The sequence below is a fragment of the Oncorhynchus nerka genome, linkage group LG27 (genome assembly GCF_034236695.1).
Source record: "Oncorhynchus nerka isolate Pitt River linkage group LG27, Oner_Uvic_2.0, whole genome shotgun sequence".
Classification (NCBI taxonomy): Eukaryota; Metazoa; Chordata; class Actinopteri; order Salmoniformes; family Salmonidae; genus Oncorhynchus; species Oncorhynchus nerka.
Window position 1 is genome coordinate 43636441 of NC_088422.1, and position 20210 is coordinate 43656650.

The window sequence follows — 20210 nt, forward strand, 5'->3', positions numbered from 1 at the left end:
TATGGTGACCAGCGAGCTGAGATAAGGGGGGACTTTACCTAGCAGGGTCTTGTAGATGACATGGAGCCAGTGGGTTTGGCGACGAGTATGAAGCGAGGGCCAGCCAACGAGAGCGTACAGGTCGCAATGGTGGGTAGTATATGGGGCTTTGGTGACAAAACGGATTGCACTGTGATAGACTGCATCCAATTTATTGAGTAGGGTATTGGAGGCTATTTTGTAAATGACATCGCCAAAGTCGAGGATTGGTAGGATGGTCAATTTTACAAGGGTATGTTTGGCAGCATGAGTGAAGGATGCTTTGTTGCGAAATAGGAAGCCAATTCTAGATTTAACTTTGGATTGGAGATGTTTGATATGGGTCTGGAAGGAGAGTTTACAGTCTAACCAGACACCTAAGTATTTGTAGTTGTCCACGTATTCTAAGTCAGAGCCGTCCAGAGTAGTGATGTTGGACAGGCGGGTAGGTGCAGGTAGCGATCGGTTGAAGAGCATGCATTTAGTTTTACTTGTATTTAAGAGCAATTGGAGGCCACGGAAGGAGAGTTGTATGGCATTGAAGCTTGCCTGGAGGGTTGTTAACACAGTGTCCAAAGAAGGGCCGGAAGTATACAGAATGGTGTCGTCTGCGTAGAGGTGGATCAGAGACTCACCAGCAGCAAGAGCGACCTCATTGATGTATACAGAGAAGAGAGTCGGTCCAAGAATTTAACCCTGTGGCACCCCCATAGAGACTGCCAGAGGTCCGGACAGCAGACCCTCCGATTTGACACACTGAACTCTATCAGAGAAGTAGTTGGTGAACCAGGCGAGGCAATCATTTGAGAAACCAAGGCTGTCGAGTCTGCCGATGAGGATGTGGTGGTTGACAGAGTCGAAAGCCTTGGCCAGATCAATGAATACGGCTGCACAGTAATGTTTCTTATCGATGGCGGTTAAGATATCGTTTAGGACCTTGAGCGTGGCTGAGGTGCACCCATGACCAGCTCTGAAACCAGATTGCATAGCAGAGAAGGTATGGTGAGATTCAAAATGGTCGGTAATCTGTTTGTTGACTTGGCTTTCGAAGACCTTAGAAAGGCATGGTAGGATAGATATAGGTCTGTAGCAGTTTGGGTCAAGAGTGTCCCCCCTTTGAAGAGGGGGATGACCGCAGCTGCTTTCCAATCTTTGGGAATCTCAGATGACACGAAAGAGAGGTTGAACAGGCTAGTAATAGGGGTGGCAACAATTTCGGCAGATAATTTTAGAAAGAAAGGGTCCAGATTGTCTAGCCCGGCTGATTTGTAGGGGTCCAGATTTTTCAGCTCTTTCAGAACTTCAGCTGAATGGATTTGGGAGAAGGAGAAATGGGGAAGGCTTGGGCGAGTTGCTGTTGGGGGTGCAGTGCTGTTGACCGGGGTAGGAGTTGCCAGGTGGAAAGCATGGCCAGCCGTAGAAAAATGCTTATTGAAATTCTCAATTATGGTTGATTTATCAGTGGTGACAGTGTTTCCTATCTTCAGTGCAGTGGGCAGCTGGGAGGAGGTGTTCTTATTCTCCATGGACTTTACAGTGTCCCAGAACTTTTTAGAGTTAGTGTTGCAGGAAGCAAATTTCTGCTTGAAAAAAATTTCCCAATTTTTACTTTCAATGGTCTAGCCTTGGCTTTTCTAACTGCCTGCGTATAACGGTTTCTAGCTTCCCTGAACAGCTGCATATCACGGGGGCTGTTCGATGCTAATGCAGAACGCCATAGGATGTTTTTGTGTTGGTTAAGGGCAGTCAGGTCTGGGGAGAACCAAGGGCTATATCTGTTCCTGGTTCTAATTTTCTTGAATGGGGCATGTTTATTTAAGATTGTTAGGAAGGCATTTAAAAAAAATATCCAGGCATCCTCTACTGACGGGATGAGATCAATATCCTTCCAGGACACCCCGGCCAGGTCGATTAGAAAGGCCTGCTCGCTGAAGTGTTTCAGGGAGTGTTTTACAGTGATGAGTGGAGGTCGTTTGACCGCTGACCCATTACGGATGCAGGCAATGAGGCAGTGATCGCTGAGATCTTGGTTGAAGACATCGATTGCAACGCAGGACACGCTAGATAAACTAGTAATATCATCAACCATGTGTAGTTAACTATTGATTATGATTGTTTGATTGTTTTTTATTAGATAAGTTTAATGCTAGCTAGGAACTTACCTTGGCTTCTTACTGCATTCGCGTAACAGACAGTCTCCTCGTGGTGTGCAGTGTAATCAGGTGGTTAGAGCGTTGGACCAGTTAACTGTAAGGTTGCAAGATTGAATCCCCGAGCTGAAAAGGTCCAAATCTGTCATTCTGCCCCTGAACAAGGCAGTTAACCCACCGTTCCTAGGCCATCATTGAAAATAAGAATGTGTTCTTAACTGACTTGCCTAGTTAAATAAAGGTGTAAAAAATCATTATAAATAAATAATAACTTTTTTTTTAAATCGCCCAAATCGGTGTCCAAATATACCGATTTCCGATTGTTATGAAAACTTGAAATTGGCCCTAATTAATCGGCCAGTCCGATTAATCAGTCAACCTCTAATTTAGATACTGACTGTTAGCACTTGGTGGCCTATAGCAACAGCCCAAAAGAAAACGCTTTAGATGTGCCAGGTGAACCTGCAACCACAACACTTCAATAACAGTTGACATAAGATCTTCTCTAAGCATTACAGGGATATGGCTCTGAATATATACAGCAACACCTACCCCATAAGCATTCCTGTCTCTTCTATAGATGTTTTATCCTTGTATTGCTACTGCTGTATCATCAAACAAATTATCTACCGTAATTTCTGGACTATTAAGCTCACCTGAATATAAACCGCACCCACGGAATTAAAAAAAAATGTATTTTGTACATAAATAAGCTGCGCATATCTATAAGCCGCAGGTGCCTACCAGTACATTGAAACAAATTAACTTTACAAAGCCTTTAAACAAAACACGGCTTGTAACAAAAATAAATAGGCTTTTAAACGAAACACGGCTTGTAATAAAAATAAATAGGCTTTAACGAAACACGGCTTGTAACCATTCTTTTTTTAAATAGCAGTAAACAGTAGCCTACCAAGAAAGTCATTGGTCACTATCTTCCTCCTCCTGTGCACTGAAACCACTGAAGTCATCTCCTTCGGTGTCGGAGTTGAATAGCCTCAGAATTGCTTCATCCGATGTTGGATCGCTGCCCTCTTCAACACGCAGCAGTCCAGCCTTTCGAAACCTGTTGATGATAGTGGATTTTTTGACAATGCTCCACGCTGTCAGCAGCTCTATTTCCTTTTCCAACAGCCAGATCGATCGCCTTCAACTTGAAAGCTGCATCATATGCATTTCTCAGTGTCTTTGCCATGATGAGGGTGACAAAATGACTACCGTAATCAGAATGATGGGAAGTTTGAGCGCGCTAGATGTACGTCACATTATGTGACGTTGCTCAGTTTTTTGGCGGCATGAATCTTGTGAAAGCGGGAAAAATCCATAAATTAGCCGCGTCATTGTATAAACCGCGACGTTCCAAGCGTGGGAAAAAAGTAGCGGCTTATAGTCCAGAAGTTACAGTAAGTGAGTCTCAGTAATGGCTAATATATGAACTTGACCACAATCGGCCTGGCCCTGTCACCTGGATCGGTGGTGGGTTTTCCAGTCCTGTGGGCATGCTCCACCTCAATCTTCCTGTGTTCAAATCTTCAGTTTCTCCGAGATCATTTCCCTCACTTTGTCCTCAGACTCCGTCCAGGTCTCTTGTGGAGATTCTGCAACTCCGTCCACAACCATGTTGTTCGACCTTGATTGTCTCTCGAGATAATCTGATTTATCCGTCATTGTTGGATTCACATACAGAAATGATGTCATCTCTGAATGACTTAAAGATTGCTGCCACCAGTATTGACTCCACCAGTATTTGGACAAAACACTTGAAGCTATTCTCTTGTTGTTGAACTCTTTTTGTTTACTTAAAAGATGCACCTGTGATAGAGAGACAACACTGTGCTCAACGGTACTCCCGCTGGTTTTGGTCTTTGCCATGGTAACAACGTAGACTACACTGTTACTCCTCACACCTCACAGACAGGCAGGTCACAGGGAAGATTGAAAAGAACAAACAAGGGCCTCCAGGGTGGCGCAGTAGTTAAGGGCGCTGTACTGCAGTGCCAGCTGTGCCACCAGAGACTCTGGGTTCGCGCCCAGGCTCTGTCGTAACGACGCACAATTGGCCTAGCGTCTCATCGCGCACCAGCGACTCCTGTGGCGGGCCGGGCGCAGTGCGCGCTAGCCAAGGTTGCCAGGTGCGCGGTGTTTCCTCTGACACATTGGCACGGCTGGCTTCCGGGTTGGATTTGTGCTGTGTTAAGAAGCAGTGCGGCTTGGTTGGGTTGTGTATCGGAGGACGCATTACTTTCGACCTTTGTCTCTCCCGAGCCCGTACGGGAGTTGTAGCGATGAGACAAGATAGTGGCTACTAAAACAATTGGATACCACAAAATTGGGGAGAAAACGGGGTATATATTTTTTTTTAAAGAAGAATAAAAAATAAAACAACAAACAGCAGGGGTCTAGACAGCCACAAGCCCGGGACAATCCGTGGTCCCAGCCATAATGGTTAACCGAGTCGCGGGCTGTGTTCAAGCTCTCAGGAAAACACCACTACCTTGATAGGCAGCTAGCTAGCAGCTAGGCTAGCTGCTACGCAAAACAACTCCTCAGACTCGGCCTTGGTCGACAGGATCACTGGACAGATAGTTGCGGTCCCAGCAAGTAATGTCAAACGTGTCGCGGGATCCAAACTCAAAAGGTAGCTAGCTAGTAACCAAACTTTTTCAATAGACTTTCCAAAACAACAAACCGAGCTCTCCCTTGTTCCGCGTTCAACAGGAAGTGACGAGTTCTTTGTGAGCTCTAGGGCAACGATGTCTACATATAGTTTGTATTTGTTGTCCTGGCTATTGGACCTTTTTTGGGACACCATTATTTTTGTCTTCCTGAGATTCACTCTCATGGCCTAAGTCTGACAGAATCTGTGCAGAAGATCTAGGTGCTTCTGCAGGCCCTCCTTGCTTGGGGACGGAAGCACCAGTTAATCTGCAAACAGTCAACATTTGATTTCCGAGTCAAGTAGGTTGAGGCTGGGTGCTGCAGACTGTTCCAGTGCCCTCGCCATTTCATTGATATACAGTATATATTGAAGAGGGTGGGGCTCAAGCTGCATCCCTGTCTCACCCCACAACCCTGAGGGAAGATATATGTGTGTTTATTGCCAATTTTAACTGCACACGCTGTGTGTACATTGATTTTATAATGTCATATGTTTTCTCCCAACACCGCTTACCGTCAATTTGTATAGGAGATCCTCAAATTGTGGAATCAACAAAGCATGAGAAGACTTTGCTTTTGTTTAGTTTGTTTGTCAATAAGGGTGTATACATTGTCTGTCGTACGGTATTTTGGTATTCTCTCTCTTGCTGTCACTTTCTCTCTCTGTGACTGTGTGATAGAGCACATGGCTCAATTATCTGAAAGGTTAGCTAGTTTTGATGCTCTCTTTTTTCCTTATTAAGTTATTGGATGAGTAGATGGCAGATTGATCTGGCAGGCCAGCAGCCTGAAAGGTCACTTTGTAGTTTGTGAGCTCTGACTCATAACTGGAGAAAGGGGCTACTCATACATTGGAGAAAGGCTAGTGTTGATTATGTTCTCCAGAGGTGTGTTTGTGTGTGTGTACATTTATGTGTGTATACATACTGTAACTATCACTAACCCGTGCTCTGTTTGTGTGTGTGTGTGTGTGTGTGTGTGTGTGTGTGTGTGTGTGTGTGTGTGTGTGTGTGTGTGTGTGTGTGTGTGTGTGTGTGTGTGTGAAGTGTGGCCAAGGCCTTGAAGGTGGCTCTGTATGAGACTCCTACAGGCTGGAGGTTCTTTGGGAACCTGATGGACTCCGGGAGGTGCTCGCTCTGCGGAGAGGAGAGCTTCGGGACAAGTGAGTGTTACTGACTGTTTCTCTCTACTCCTGTTTGACATTTACATTCATCTGAGTCGTACTGCAGCTTGTTAACAGCTAAGTTTGCTCAACTTTCAGTAAAAGCCAGTCTGTTCCTGCAGCATCCATATACAGTACATCACATCCTTAAATAGAGAGGCCTGGTGGGAGTCATCCCAGCATAATACATATGAGGGGATGTGTGTGTAATCCCCATTCTTCTGCTATAAAAGGAGAGAGGAGCTCTGTGAAACGCCAGAACCCTCTGCTGGCAGCTGCTCAGCCCACCAGGAACAACTTTCTTATTTTCTCTCTCTCTCTCGCTCTCAATTTAAGGAGCTTTATTGGCCATGGGAAACACATGTTTACATTGCCAAAGCAAGTGAAATCTGAGGAATCTAAGATGGAGAGAGAGATAGAAAGGGAAAGAGAAGTATGGAGAGAGAAAGAGGGAAAGAACAGGAGAAAGAAGTAGAGAAAGTTGAAGTGAGCAGGAGAGAGAGAGGAAAGGGAGATGCAGGGGGACAGTAGATAAGGAGGTAATTAAGGGAAAACAGAAAGAGGGGGAATGGAGAGCAAGGGAAAAAGTGGAAGAGACAGAGATGAATAGGACGGAGTGCTATGTGACTTTGTGCTTTGCTCGACCCATTTAAGGCTAAACGGCTAGAAAGAGCAGCAGTAAATTAGGGCTATGTTCGATCCTCTCTCTCCCTGTCAAACAGCTACAGCTGGAACTTTTATTCATAAACATTAGTCCGGTCTGTATTGTTTGTCTTCTAATTTACATACATAGAATCAAATTTGAGCTTTGAGATCTTCTCAAACTGCTTCATAAAACCATTACATTGTTGTTGCTCATTGTCTTGAAATTGGCATAGACTCAAATTGGTGGTTTGTTTGAGATTATGATCATTATTTTTTTCATTCTTCTTCTTATTGTTATACACTACGAGGCAGATGGGGAAAGGACTGATCTTGTGATTTTTGTTTGTTTTATTAGACAGCTTGTAAAGACATCCAGTGTCTCTCTCTGTGTGTGTGTGTGCGTGTGTGCGTGTGTGCGTGTGTGTGTGTGTGTGTGTGTGTGTGTGTGTGTGTGTGTGTGTGTGTGTGTGTGTGTGTGCGTACATGCGCGTGTCCACAACAACATTTACTTAAATTAAATCAGAAAGACAAGAGAGGGGGTGGAGGGAGACAGCGGCGGGGCAGCGGATATTGGCAACTGTCAATTTCCCAACAGCCGTACAGTATTCTATTAGGGCCAGACTTATTAAACATTTACTCCACAACAAAGTATGCATCTCTTAGTTTCCACAGGAAACAAAACATAGAACATAACAGAAAATATATGTTAAAAAGAAAGGATCAGATGTAAAAGGTACAAGTTGGAACCATAAATGGGATGGTTCTTCGAAGAACCATACAAAATCCCAAACCGGAAATGTTTTTTGGCCGTCCATGACCGGAATTGAATAGCCCTGCTTTTAACCCTGATTTGCATATTTCCCAGGGTGCCTTTAGAGTGAATTTTAGAGTTACCAGTACCACCCATGACTGTGTTTGCAAGTGACAGAGACATAGTTGTTGCATTCAATCAATCATTGTACATGCAAAAACATAGATGTTTAAACAAACAATTATAAAAATCAACTTGCAATAGAGCATGCTGGGAAATATGATAATGATGGGCATGGTTTTGGTTAAACTCTGGTTATTAACACCAACACTGGGGTTATTTTACACCACTGAATGTTATTTGAACTCTTTGTAGTAATGTTTTAACTCAACACTAGAAATGTTCAACTGAAGAATCAACACTAGTTAACACTGGTGAATTTGCTGTGTGCCATGAAAGGGACACATCTGCAGGCTTCCATACATTTTGAGAACCTTTTAGAATTTGGAAGAACTGTAGATATCACGTCCAGAACCCCACTCTTAACTCAAAGGTTATTTATCGAGCAAGAATTCTCCAAGGAACCTTAAGAGCCGAGGAAGAACCTTTATTTTTTTCAGTGTACTATAGGCCGATTCCGACTTGGCAAATTCCGCCTTTCTTACGCACGCCTTCCCTACGCACTTCTTAGTAGTTGTTACTCAGACTTATGAAGGTGCATAATGGGCTTTGCAGGCGTGGTTCACTTGCGCACGCTGAATAAATGTCTTCAACCGCTGAAAACCCTCCCACTTGCTGGCCAACAGATTTTCTCTTGGAGTTTTCATTCAATAGGGGTTTCAGTGCATTTATCTTAAGCCATCCCTTTAAATATGATGTACCTTTAATTATAATTTTGCCGACAGACTAGAATACATCGAGAGAATGGGTTCAGAAAATAAGGATTTATGAAAGACAGCCATCTATGCATATTCGTCTCAGTTCAGCCTCAAGTGGTAGATTTTTAAAAATACTCTGATTTTGTAGATTATTTAGGCACATTTTAGGGTTAAGGAAAGTATGTATGAATCATAAAAGAAAACAGGTTTAGAGAGCCTTTATGCACAAAACATATTGATGAATAATACATACAGTGGTTTGATTCATCCTGACAGTTGTCATATTCAAGTTCAAACCGTGAAATATTGGAAGGTGGAAAGAAAAGTGTCCAATAGGGGTTGAATAATAGTCCTATGAATGTACCCAAACTCTCACTAGTCATGGAACTGTGATGACAACGGTCCAATCGTCATGAACCATGCGCCAGGCTCTAGGTTTAACCTGCTACGTGTGGTCTGAGTTCCAGAATTATTCAAATAGGCTACATGTCCTAAATTATTGCACAGCATTAGCCTAATATGATCCAGTAATGCTAGCGACCCTCAGGAACAACTTACACTGATGTGACAGAGGAAAGAAAGGTAAATGCAAGGAATAATGCTAAATGTAAGCTTCAAATTGAAGGAGAAAAACATTAAAGTGACTGTTATTAACGTATGTGGGTCTTACTAATGGTGGCTGCCGATAGTGGCTAATATTTAACATGATACAAAATGTGTTTGTTTTTTAATCAAATGGAGAAACGCCCAGGCATTGGCTATAATTATAACATTCTAAAGCTCAGACATGAACTCTGCAGGTTTAGCCCTACAGAAGCCTGTAGTTTGGGTGTCCAAAATTCATCCCCCCAAATTATGAGGGCACACAATAAAAAGTCTGGGAATAACGGCATAGCTATTTATAGCCTATTTCACTGTGGCTCATTTTACTTTTTTTCTCCAGGGATCACAAGGAAAACTAATCTAAAACAGTTGCTATGTGTATTTACAATCCCCTTCCCCAATCGGATTACTCATTTACCGAGCTCTTAACAATAGTTCTTATCAATAGCTCTTATCAAGTTGTAAAATACAGTGCATGGAGAATCCTGTTATTTATATCGGGGGGGGTAGATTTTTTTCCCACTTGGAAACAGCACGTTCGTTCCACCTTATTCATGTTTGCTCGCATGTAAAGGTGGTGGAATTATGAGGGAATTACATCAAGGCCAGAATACGGTTTATTTGTAGACACAGCTCTGCCACGCCTTCCTTTCGCAGATCTCCGCCCCGAATTAATAGTGAATAGTGGGTGAATAGTATGCTATTCTCATTCTTAAGTTAAAGTTTTAAAAAATGGGCATAGACAGAAAAGTGCATAAAAAGGGAATAACATTCCATTGTACGCTCGTTTAACTCGAGTTGGAATTGGGGCCTACGTGACTAAAGATATGTTTTATTCCATATACAGTCCATTCGAAAAGTATTCAGACCCCTTGACTTTTTCCAAATGTTGTTAAATTACAGCCTTATTCTAAAATGGATTAAATAAATAAAAATCCTGATCAATCTACACACAATACCCCATAATGACAAAGGAAAAAAAGGTTAAACATTTTTTTGCAAAGGTATTCAAAATAAAAACAGAAATACCGTATTTACATAGGTATTCAGACCCTTTGCTATGAGACTCCAAATTGAGCTCAGATTAATCCAATTTCCATTGATCATCCTTTAGATGTTTCCACCTGTGGTAAATTCAATTGATTGGACATGATTTGGAAAGACACACACCTGTCTATACAAGGTCCCACAGTTGACAGTGCATGTCAAAGCAAAAAACCAAACCTGTGGTCAAAGGAATTGTCCGTAGAGCTCCGAGACAGAATTGTGTCGAGGCACAGATGAGAGGAAGGGTACCAAAACATGTCTGAAGCATTGAAGGTCCCCAAGAACACAGTTTGGAACCACCAAGACTCTTCCTAGAGTTGGCCGCCCACTGAGCAATCGGGGGAGAATAGCCTTGGTCAGTGGGGTGACCAAGAACCGGATGGTCACTCTGACAAAGCTCCAGAGTTCCTCTGTGTAGATGGGTGAACCTTCCAGAAGGACAGCCATCTCTGCAGCACTCCACCATTCAGGCCTTTATGGTAGAGTGGCCAGAGGGAAGCCACTCCTCAGTAAAAGCTCACTTGGAGTTTGCCAAAAGGCACCTAAAGACTCTCAGACCATGCGAAACAAGATTCTCTGGTCTGATATAACCAAGATTGAACTCTTTAGCCTTAATGCCAAGCATCACATCTTGAGGAAACCTGCCACCATCCCTACGGTGAAGTATGGTGGAGGCAGCAACATGCTGTGGGGCTGTTTTTCAGCAGCAGGGACTGGGAGACTAGTCAGGATCGAGAAGAAAGATGAACGGAGCAAAGTAGAGAGACATCCTTGATGAAAACCTGCTCCAGAGTGCCCAGGGCCTCAGACTGGGGTGAACGTTCACCTTCCAACAGAACAACAACCCTAAGCAGACAGCCAAGACAACGTAGGAGTGGCTTCGGGAACAAGTCAATTCAATTCAAGGGCTTTATTGGCATGGAAAACATATGTTAACATTGCCAAAGCAAGGTAAAATGTCCTTCAGTGACCCAGCCAGAGCCTGGACTTGAACCAGATCGAACATCTCTGGAAAGACCTGAAAATAGCTGTGCAGCGGCGCTCCCCATCCAACCTGACAGATCTTGAGAGGATCTACATTTACATTTACATTTAAGTCATTTAGCAGACGCTCTTATCCAGAGTGACTTACAAATTGGTGCTTTCACCTTAGTGTAACAGCCACTTTACAATAGTGCATCTAGGTCTTTTAAGGGGGGGGGGGTGAGAAGGATTACTTTATCCTATCCTAGGTATTCCTTAAAGAGGTGGGGTTTCAGGTGTCTCCGGAAGGTGGTGATTGACTCCGCTGTCCTGGCGTCGTGAGGGAGTTTGTTCCACCATTGGGGGGCCAGAGCAGCGAACAGTTTTGACTGGGCTGAGCGGGAACTGTACTTCCTCAGTGGTAGGGAGGCGAGCAGGCCAGAGGTGGATGAACGCAGTGCCCTTGTTTGGGTGTAGGGCCTGATCAGAGCCTGGAGGTACTGAGGTGCCGTTCCCCTCACAGCTCCGTAGGCAAGCACCATGGTCTTGTAGCGGATGCGAGCTTCAACTGGAAGCCAGTGGAGAAAGCGGAGGAGCGGGGTGACGTGAGAGAACTTGGGAAGGTTGAACACCAGACGGGCTGCGGCGTTCTGGATGAGTTGTAGGGGTTTAATGGCACAGGCAGGGAGCCCAGCCAACAGCGAGTTGCAGTAATCCAGACAGGAGATGACAAGTGCCTGGATTAGGACCTGCGCCGCTTCCTGTGTGAGGCAGGGTCGTACTCTGCGGATGTTGTAGAGCATGAACCTACAGGAACGGGCCACCGCCTTGATGTTAGTTGAGAACGACAGGGTGTTGTCCAGGATCACGCCAAGGTTCTTAGCGCTCTGGGAGGAGGACACGATGGAGTTGTCAACCGTGATGGCGAGATCATGGAACGGGCAGTCCTTCCCCGGGAGGAAGAGCAGCTCTGTCTTGCCGAGGTTCAGCTTGAGGTGGTGATCCGTCATCCACACTGATATGTCTGCCAGACATGCAGAGATGCGATTCGCCACCTGGTCATCAGAGGGGGGAAAGGAGAAGATTAATTGTGTGTCGTCTGCATAGCAATGATAGGAGAGACCATGTGAGGTTATGACAGAGCCAAGTGACTTGGTGTATAGCGAGAATAGGAGAGGGCCTAGAACAGAGCCCTGGGGGACACCAGTGGTGAGAGCGCGTGGTGAGGAGACAGATTCTCGCCACGCCACCTGGTAGGAGCGACCTGTCAGGTAGGACGCAATCCAAGCATGGGCCGCGCCGGAGATGCCCAACTCGGAGAGGGTGGAGAGGAGGATCTGATGGTTCACAGTATCGAAGGCAGCCGATAGGTCTAGAAGGATGAGAGCAGAGGAGAGTTAGCTTTAGCAGTGCGGAGTGCCTCCGTGATACAGAGAAGAGCAGTCTCAGTTGAATGACTAGTCTTGAAACCTGACTGATTTGGATCAAGAAGGTCATTCTGAGAGAGATAGCGGGAGAGCTGGCCAAGGACGGCACGTTCAAGAGTTTTGGAGAGAAAAGAAAGAAGGGATACTGGTCTGTAGTTGTTGACATCGGAGGGATCGAGTGTAGGTTTTTTCAGAAGGGGTGCAACTCTCGCTCTCTTGAAGACGGGAGGGACGTAGCCAGCGGTCAGGGATGAGTTGATGAGCGAGGTGAGGTAAGGGAGAAGGTCACCGGAGATGGTCTGGAGAAGAGAGGAGGGGATAGGGTCAAGCGGGCAGGTTGTTGGGCGGCCGGCCGTCACAAGACGCGAGATGTCATCTGGAGAGAGAGGGGAGAAAGAGGTCAGAGCACAGGGTAGGGCAGTGTGAGCAGAACCAGCGGTGTCGTTTGACTTAGCAAACGAGGATCGGATGTCGTCGACCTTCTTTTCAAAATGGTTGACGAAGTCATCTGCAGAGAGGGGGAGGGGGAGGGGGAGGAGGATTCAAGAGGGAGGAGAAGGTGGCAAAGAGCTTCCTAGGGTTAGAGGCAGATGCTTGGAATTTAGAGTGGTAGAAAGTGGCTTTAGCAGCAGAGACAGAGGAGGAAAATGTAGAGAGAAGGGAGTGAAAGGATGCCAGGTCCGCAGGGAGGCGACTTTTCCTCCATTTCCGCTCGGCTGCCCGGAGCCCTGTTCTGTGAGCTCGCAATGAGTCGTCGAGCCACGGAGCGGGAGGGGAGGACCGAGCCGGCCTGGAGGATAGGGGACATAGAGAGTCAAAGGATGCAGAAAGGGAGGAGAGGAGGGTTGAGGAGGCAGAATCAGGAGATAGGTTGGAGAAGGTTTGAGCAGAGGGAAGAGATGATAGGATGGAAGAGGAGAGAGTAGCGGGGGAGAGAGAGCGAAGGTTGGGACGGCGCGATACCATCCGAGTAGGGGCAGTGTGGGAAGTGTTGGATGAGAGCGAGAGGGAAAAGGATACAAGGTAGTGGTCGGAGACTTGGAGGGGAGTTGCAATGAGGTTAGTGGAAGAACAGCATCTAGTAAAGATGAGGTCGATCTACGTGAAGGCGTGGCAGATCTACAGAGAAGAATTGGAGAACCTCCCCAAATACAAGTGTACCAAGCTTGTAGTTGTTACGATTAATGAGTGAAGAGGTGTGGAGTCAGGCGCAGAGAGCAAAAGGATGTGGGAAAAACACGCTTTACTGTCCAGGAAAAATAACATGAACAAAAGTATGAAAACAAATGATCAGAAATAATAACGGACAGCGCGAAACCCGAAAATGCAAACAAAATTCACTCTAACACAAAACAGACGAACAAGCCCGCACGAAACAGAAGCGGGCTGAACAAACTTAATTAACCCCACCCTAACAACCAAACAAGAAACAGGTGATACCAATCAGACAAAACCAAAGGAACACAGAACAAAGGATCGGTGATAGCTAGTAGACCGGTGACGACGACCGCCGAGCGCCACCCGAACAAGAAGGGGAGTCACCTTTGGTAATATTTGTGACAGTTCTCCCCCCCCTCCCTGACGCGCAGCTCCCGCAGCTTGCCGACCTCGGGGACGACCCGGGGGCCGAGGCGCTGGGCGATGCGGACGGAGGCGATGGAACTCTCTCAACATAGATGGATCTAGAATATCCCCCACCGGAACCCAGCACCTCTCCTCCGGACAGTACCCCTCCCAGTCAACGAGGTACTGCAAGCCCCTCACCCGGCGTCTCGAGTCCAGAATAGCTCGTATCGTGTACGCCGGGGACCCCTCGATGTCCAGAGGGGGCGGAGGAACCTCCGGAACCTCACCTTCCTGCATGGGACCAGCTACCACCGGCTTGAGAAGAGACACATGAAACGAGGGGTTAATACGATAATACGAAGGAAGTAATAATCGATAACAAGGGCAAGCGGAGGGGCAGGTTTCGGGTCGAGAGCCAGACCCTGTCCCCAGGTGCAAACACGGGGGCCTCACTGCGGTGACGGTCAGCGCTCTTCTTCTGCCTTACACTCGCTTGGCGTAATGACTCTTGGACAGCCCTCCAGGTCTCCTTAGAGCGCTGCACCCACTCCTCCACCGCAGGAGCCTCAGTCTGGCTCTGATGCCACGGTGCCAGGACTGGCTGGTACCCCAACACGCACTCAAATGGTGACATGTTGGTAGAGGAGTGGCTTAGTGAGTTCTGGGCCATTTCTGCCCAGGGAATATATCTCGCCCACTCCCCTGGCCGGTCCTGGCAATACAACCGCAGAAACCTACCCACCTCCTGGTTCACTCTCTCCACCTGCCCATTACTCTCTGGGTGATACCCTGAGGTCAGGCTGACCGAGACCCCCAGACGTTCCATAAATGCCCTCCATACACGGGAGGTAAACTGGGGGCCCCGATCAGAAACTATATCCTCTGGCACCCCGTAGTGCCTGAAGACATGGGTGAAAAGAGCTTCCGCAGTCTGTAGGGCCGTAGGGAGACCGGGCAATGGGATAAGACGGCAGGACTTAGAGAACCGATCCACAACGACCAGGATCATTGTGTTACCCTGAGAGGGGGGAAGGTCAGTAAGAAAATCCACCGATAGATGGGTCCACGGCCGTTGTGGAACGGGGAGAGGTTGTAATTTACCTCGTGGCAGGTGTCTAGGAGCCTTACTCTGGGCGCACACCGAACAGGAGGAGACATAGAATCGCACATCCCTCACCAAAGTGGGCCACCAGTACTTCCTCTGAAGACCTCGCACTGTCCTAAAAATACCTGGGTGACCCGACGAGGGTAGACAATGAGCCCATCGAGTCAATTCACCACGAACAGCGAGCGGCACGTACCTACGACCCTCCGGACACTGTGGAGGCGCAGGTTCCTCCCTTAGTGCCCGCTCGATGTCCGCGTCCACCTCCCATACTACTGGTGCCACCAGCTTAGCTGCCGGAATGATGGGAGTAGGATCGATGGACCTGTCCTCAGTGTCATTGAGTCTTGACAGCGCGTCGGCCTTAGTGTTGAGGTAACCTGGTCTATACGAGATAGTAAAATGAAATCTGGTGAAATACATGGCCCACCTTGCCTGACGAGGATTCAGTCTCCTAGCTGATCGGATATACTCCAGGTTACGGTGGTCAGTCCAGATAAGGAAAGGGTGCTTAGCCCCCTCAAGCCAGTGTCTCCACACCTTCAGGGCCTTAACCATAGCCAACAACTCCCTATCCCCCACATCATAATTCCGTTCCGCTGGCCCGAGTTTCTTCGAAAAAAGGCACAGGGGCGGAGCTTCAGTGGCGCACCCGAACGCTGTGAGAGCACCGCTCCAACACTAGCCTCGGATGCGTCCACCTCTACTATAAACGCCAAAGAAGGGTCCGGATGCGCCAACCCCGGCGCCTCAGTGAACATCGCCTTCAACCTACGAAAGGCTCCGTCCGCCTCTGCTGACCACTGCAAACGCACCGGCCCCCCCTTCAGCAGTGAGGTAATAGGGGCAGCTACCTGACCAAAACCCCGGATAAACCTCCGGTAGTAATTGGCAAACCCTAAGAACCGCTGCACCTCCTTTACCGTGGTCGGAGTCGGCCAATTACGCACGGCCTTTACGCGGTCACCTTCCATTACCAACCCAGAGCTGGAAATGCGATAACCCAGGAAGGAAACTGATCGTTTGGAAAACTCACATTTCTCCACCTTCACATACAGGTCATGCTCCAGCAGTCGTCTAAGAACCTTGCGCACCAGAGACACATGCGCAGTGTGTGTAGTGGAGTAGATCAAAATATCGTCAATATACACCACTACACCCTGTCCGTGCAGGTCTCTGAGAATCTCATCCACGAAGGACTGAAATATAGCTGGAGCATTCTTTAACCCGTATGGCATGACGAGGTACTCATAATGGCCAGAAGTAGTGCTAAATGCAGTTTTCCACTCATCTCCCTCCCGAATACGCACCAGATTATACGCACTCCTGAGATCCAGTTTCGTGAAGAACTGCGCTCCGTGAAATGATTCCACTGCCGTAGCAATGAGAGGTAGTGGGTAACTAAAATCCACAGTGATGGAATTTAGACCTCTATAATCAATACACGGACGCAAACCACCATCCTTTTTCTTCACAAAAAAGAAAATCGAGGAGACAGGTGACATGGAGGGCCGAATGTACCCCTGTCCCAGAGCCTCGGTGATATATGTTTCCATGGCCACCGTCTCCTCCTGGGACAAAGGATACACATGACTCCTGGGGAGTGCAGCGTTACCCTGGAGGTTTATCACGCAATCCCCCTGTCGATGGGGAGGTAATTGGGTCGCCTTCTTTTTACTGAAAGCGATAGCCAAATCGTCATACTCAGCTGGAATGCGCACGGTGGAAACCTGGTCTGGACTCTCCACCGTTGTCGCACCGATGGAAACCCCTACACACCTGCCTGAACACTCATCAGACCACCCCTGGAGAGTTCCCTGTTTCCACGAAATCGTAGGATTATGAATAGCTAGCCAGGGAATCCCCAGCACCACCGGAAACGCAGATGAATCGATAAGGAACAAACTAATTCGCTCCTTGTGATTCCCCTGCGTAATCATCTCCAACGGAATTGTGGCTTTCCTCACCAGCCCTGACCCTAATGGTTGACTATCTAAAGAGTGCACGGGAAAAGGGGGGTCTACTTTGACTAACGGAATCCTCAACCTCTGAGCGAGTCCGCGATCTATAAAGTTTCCAGCTGCGCCTGAATCTACCAGTGCCTTATGCTGGAGAGAAGGAGAATAATTAAGGAAACAAATTAATAAGAACATGTGACCAACAGGAAACTCTGGGAGAGTGTGGTGCTTACTCACCTGGGGTGACCGAGGAGTGTTCTGCCTGCCTTCTCGATTCCCAGATTAATTCCTCCAGCACCGACCAGACGTGTGCCCTCTCCGGCCACAACTGGTACAGGAGGAGCTTCCTCCTCCGATCTCCCAAGACGCGGTCCCTCCTAGCTCCATCGGGATAGGAGCAGGAGGGTCAGGAGGTAGAACTGACAGGACCCTTTCAGAACGTCCGCGAGCAGCTAACAGATGGTCCAACCGGATCGACAGGTCTATCAGTCCATCCAGGCTAAGTGTAGTGTCCCGACAAGCCAGCTCCCTGCGGACGTCCTCTCTCAGGCTACACCGGTAATTGTCTATCAGGGCCCTGTCGTTCCACCCTGCTCCAGCGGCCAAGGTCCAGAACTCCAGCGCGAAGTCCTGCGCGCTCCTCGTCCCCTGTCTGAGATGGAACAACCTCTCACCCGCCGCTCGACCCTCTGGAGGGTGATCGAACACGGCCCTGAAACGGCGGGTGAACTCCTGGTAATTGCCCTTCGCTGAGTCGGGCCCGTTCCAGACCGCATTGGCCCACTCGAGGGCTCTACCCGTAAGGCATGTGATGAGGACACACACGCTCTCCTTGTCCGAGGGAGCCGGCCGAACGGTGGCCAGGTAGAGTTCTAGTTGAAGCAGGAATCCCTGGCACCCCGTCGCTGCTCCATCGTACTCCCTCGGAGGCGTAATGCGCAGAGCGCTGGAACCGGATCCAGATGGGGGAGATGGTAGAGTTGCTGGTAGGAGGGTCGGTGGGGTAGTAGGGAGACCATTCCTCTCCCAACGATCCATCCTCTCCATCATTTGATCCATCGCTGATCCTAGGCGATGGAGGATGGACGTGTGATGAAGGACTCTCTCCTCCATCGTGGGAAGAGGAGTGGTCGCTGCTCCTGCTGACTCCATATCGTGGTGCGGGCTTCTGTTACGATTAATGAGTGAAGAGGTGTGGAGTCAGGCGCAGAGAGCAAAAGGATGTGGGAAAAACACGCTTTACTGTCCAGGAAAAATAACATGAACAAAAGTATGAAAACAAATGATCAGAAATAATAACGGACAGCGCGAAACCCAAAAATGCAAACAAAATTCACTCTAACACAAAACAGACGAACAAGCCCGCACGAAACAGAAGCGGGCTGAACAAACTTAATTAACCCCACCCTAACAACCAAACAAGAAACAGGTGATACCAATCAGACAAAACCAAAGGAACACAGAACAAAGGATAGGTGATAGCTAGTAGACCGGTGACGACGACCGCCGAGCGCCACCCGAACAAGAAGGGGAGTCACCTTCGGTAATATTCGTGACAGTAGTGTAATACCCAAGAAGACTTGATCATTACCAAAGGTCCTTCAAGAAAGTACAGAGTGAAAGGTCTGAATACCTATGTAAATGAGATATTTCGGGGGGGTTCCTCATAATTTTGCTTTGTCCCCAGTCCACCTGACTGTGCTGCTGCTCCAGTTTCAACTGTTCTGCCTTATTATTATTCGACCATGCTGGTCATTTATGAACATTTGAACATCTTGGCCATGTTCTGTTATAATCTCCACCCGGCATAGCCAGAAGAGGACTGGCCACCCCTCATATTCTGGTTCCTCTCTAGGTTTCTTCCTAGGTTTTGGCCTTTCTAGGGAGTTTTTCCTAGCCACCTCTACACCTGCATTGCTTGCTGTTTGGGGTTTTAGGTTGGGTTTCTGTACAGCACTTTGAGATATCAGCTGATGTACGAAGGGCTATATAAATGAATTTGATTTGATTTGATTTTGATTTGATATTGTGTTTAGATTGATGAGAAAAAACTATTCAATCCGTCTTAGAATAAGGCTGTAACGTAACAATGTGGGAAAAGTAAAGGGGTCTGAATACTTTGCGAATGCACATAACTTTATTGTTTGCGTCTTTTATTCCCATCTAAAAACCAACAGGTGCGAATTTTGCACTGCAGCTCACACTGAGATCTGGTCCTTAGTGTAGAATAGCCCACCTCAGTTAGAGATCACTGGCAGTGTGAACAGACTGATCTCACCAGAGAGAGACTAGCTGCACTTAAAGAGATACCAGTCTGTTTGTGTTAGTATACTCCTCTCTCCCCAGCCGACTTTGTTTTTATTTTGACCTTTATTCAACTTGGCAAGTCAGTTAGAAACTAATTCTTATTTACAATGACGGCCTAGGAATAGTGGCCTAGGAATAGTGGCCTAGCAATAGTGGCCTAGGAATAGTGGGTTAACTGCCTTGTTTGGCGGCAGAACGACAGATTTTTACCGTGTCAGCTCGGGGATTCGATCTAGCAACCTTTCAGTTATTGGCCCAATGCTTAGTTGAAGTCGGAAGTTTACATACACTTAGGTTGGAGTCATTAAAACTCGTTTTTCAACCACTCCACAAATTTCTTGTTCATCTGTTCATCTGTACAAACAATAGTACGCAAGTATAAACACCATGGGACCACGCAGCCGTCATACCGCTCAGGAAGGAGACGCGTTCTGTCTCCTAGAGATGAATGTACTTTGGTGCGAAAAGTGCAAATCAATCCCAGAACAACAGCAAAGGACCTTGTGAAGATTCTGGAGGAAGCAGGTACAAAAGTATCTATATCCACAGTTAAACAACTCCTCTTATTGACATAACCTGAAAGGCCACTCAGCAAGGAAGAAGCCACTGCTCCAAAACCGCCATGAAAAAGCCAGACTACGGTTTGCGACTGCACATGGGGACAAAGATCATACTTTTTGGACAAATGTCCTCTGGTCTGATGAAACAAAAATAGAACTGTTTGGCCATAATGACCATCATTATGTTTGGAGGAAAAAGGGGAGGCTTGCAAGCCGAAGAACATCATCCCAACCGTGAAGCACGGGGGTGGCAGCATCATGTTGTGGGATTGCTTTGCTGCAGGAGGGACTGGCGCACTTCACAAAATAGATGGCATCATAAGGAGGAAAATTATGTGGATATATTGAAGCAACATCTCAAGACATCAGTCAGGAAGTTAAAGCTTGGTCGCAAATGGGTCTTCCAAATGGA

The 20210-nt window shown here is 47.2% G+C and overlaps 1 protein-coding gene across 1 annotated transcript in view; it reads left to right on the forward strand.

Moving 5' to 3' along the window:
* The window catches only part of pgm5 (phosphoglucomutase 5), a 52017-nt gene that overhangs the window by 21316 nt on the left and 10491 nt on the right, over positions 1 to 20210 (forward strand). The window contains exon 7 of the mRNA XM_029638304.2: positions 5873 to 5988. Within this exon, the coding sequence (XP_029494164.2) occupies positions 5873 to 5988 (116 nt within the window). The remainder of the gene's footprint in view (positions 1 to 5872; positions 5989 to 20210) is intronic.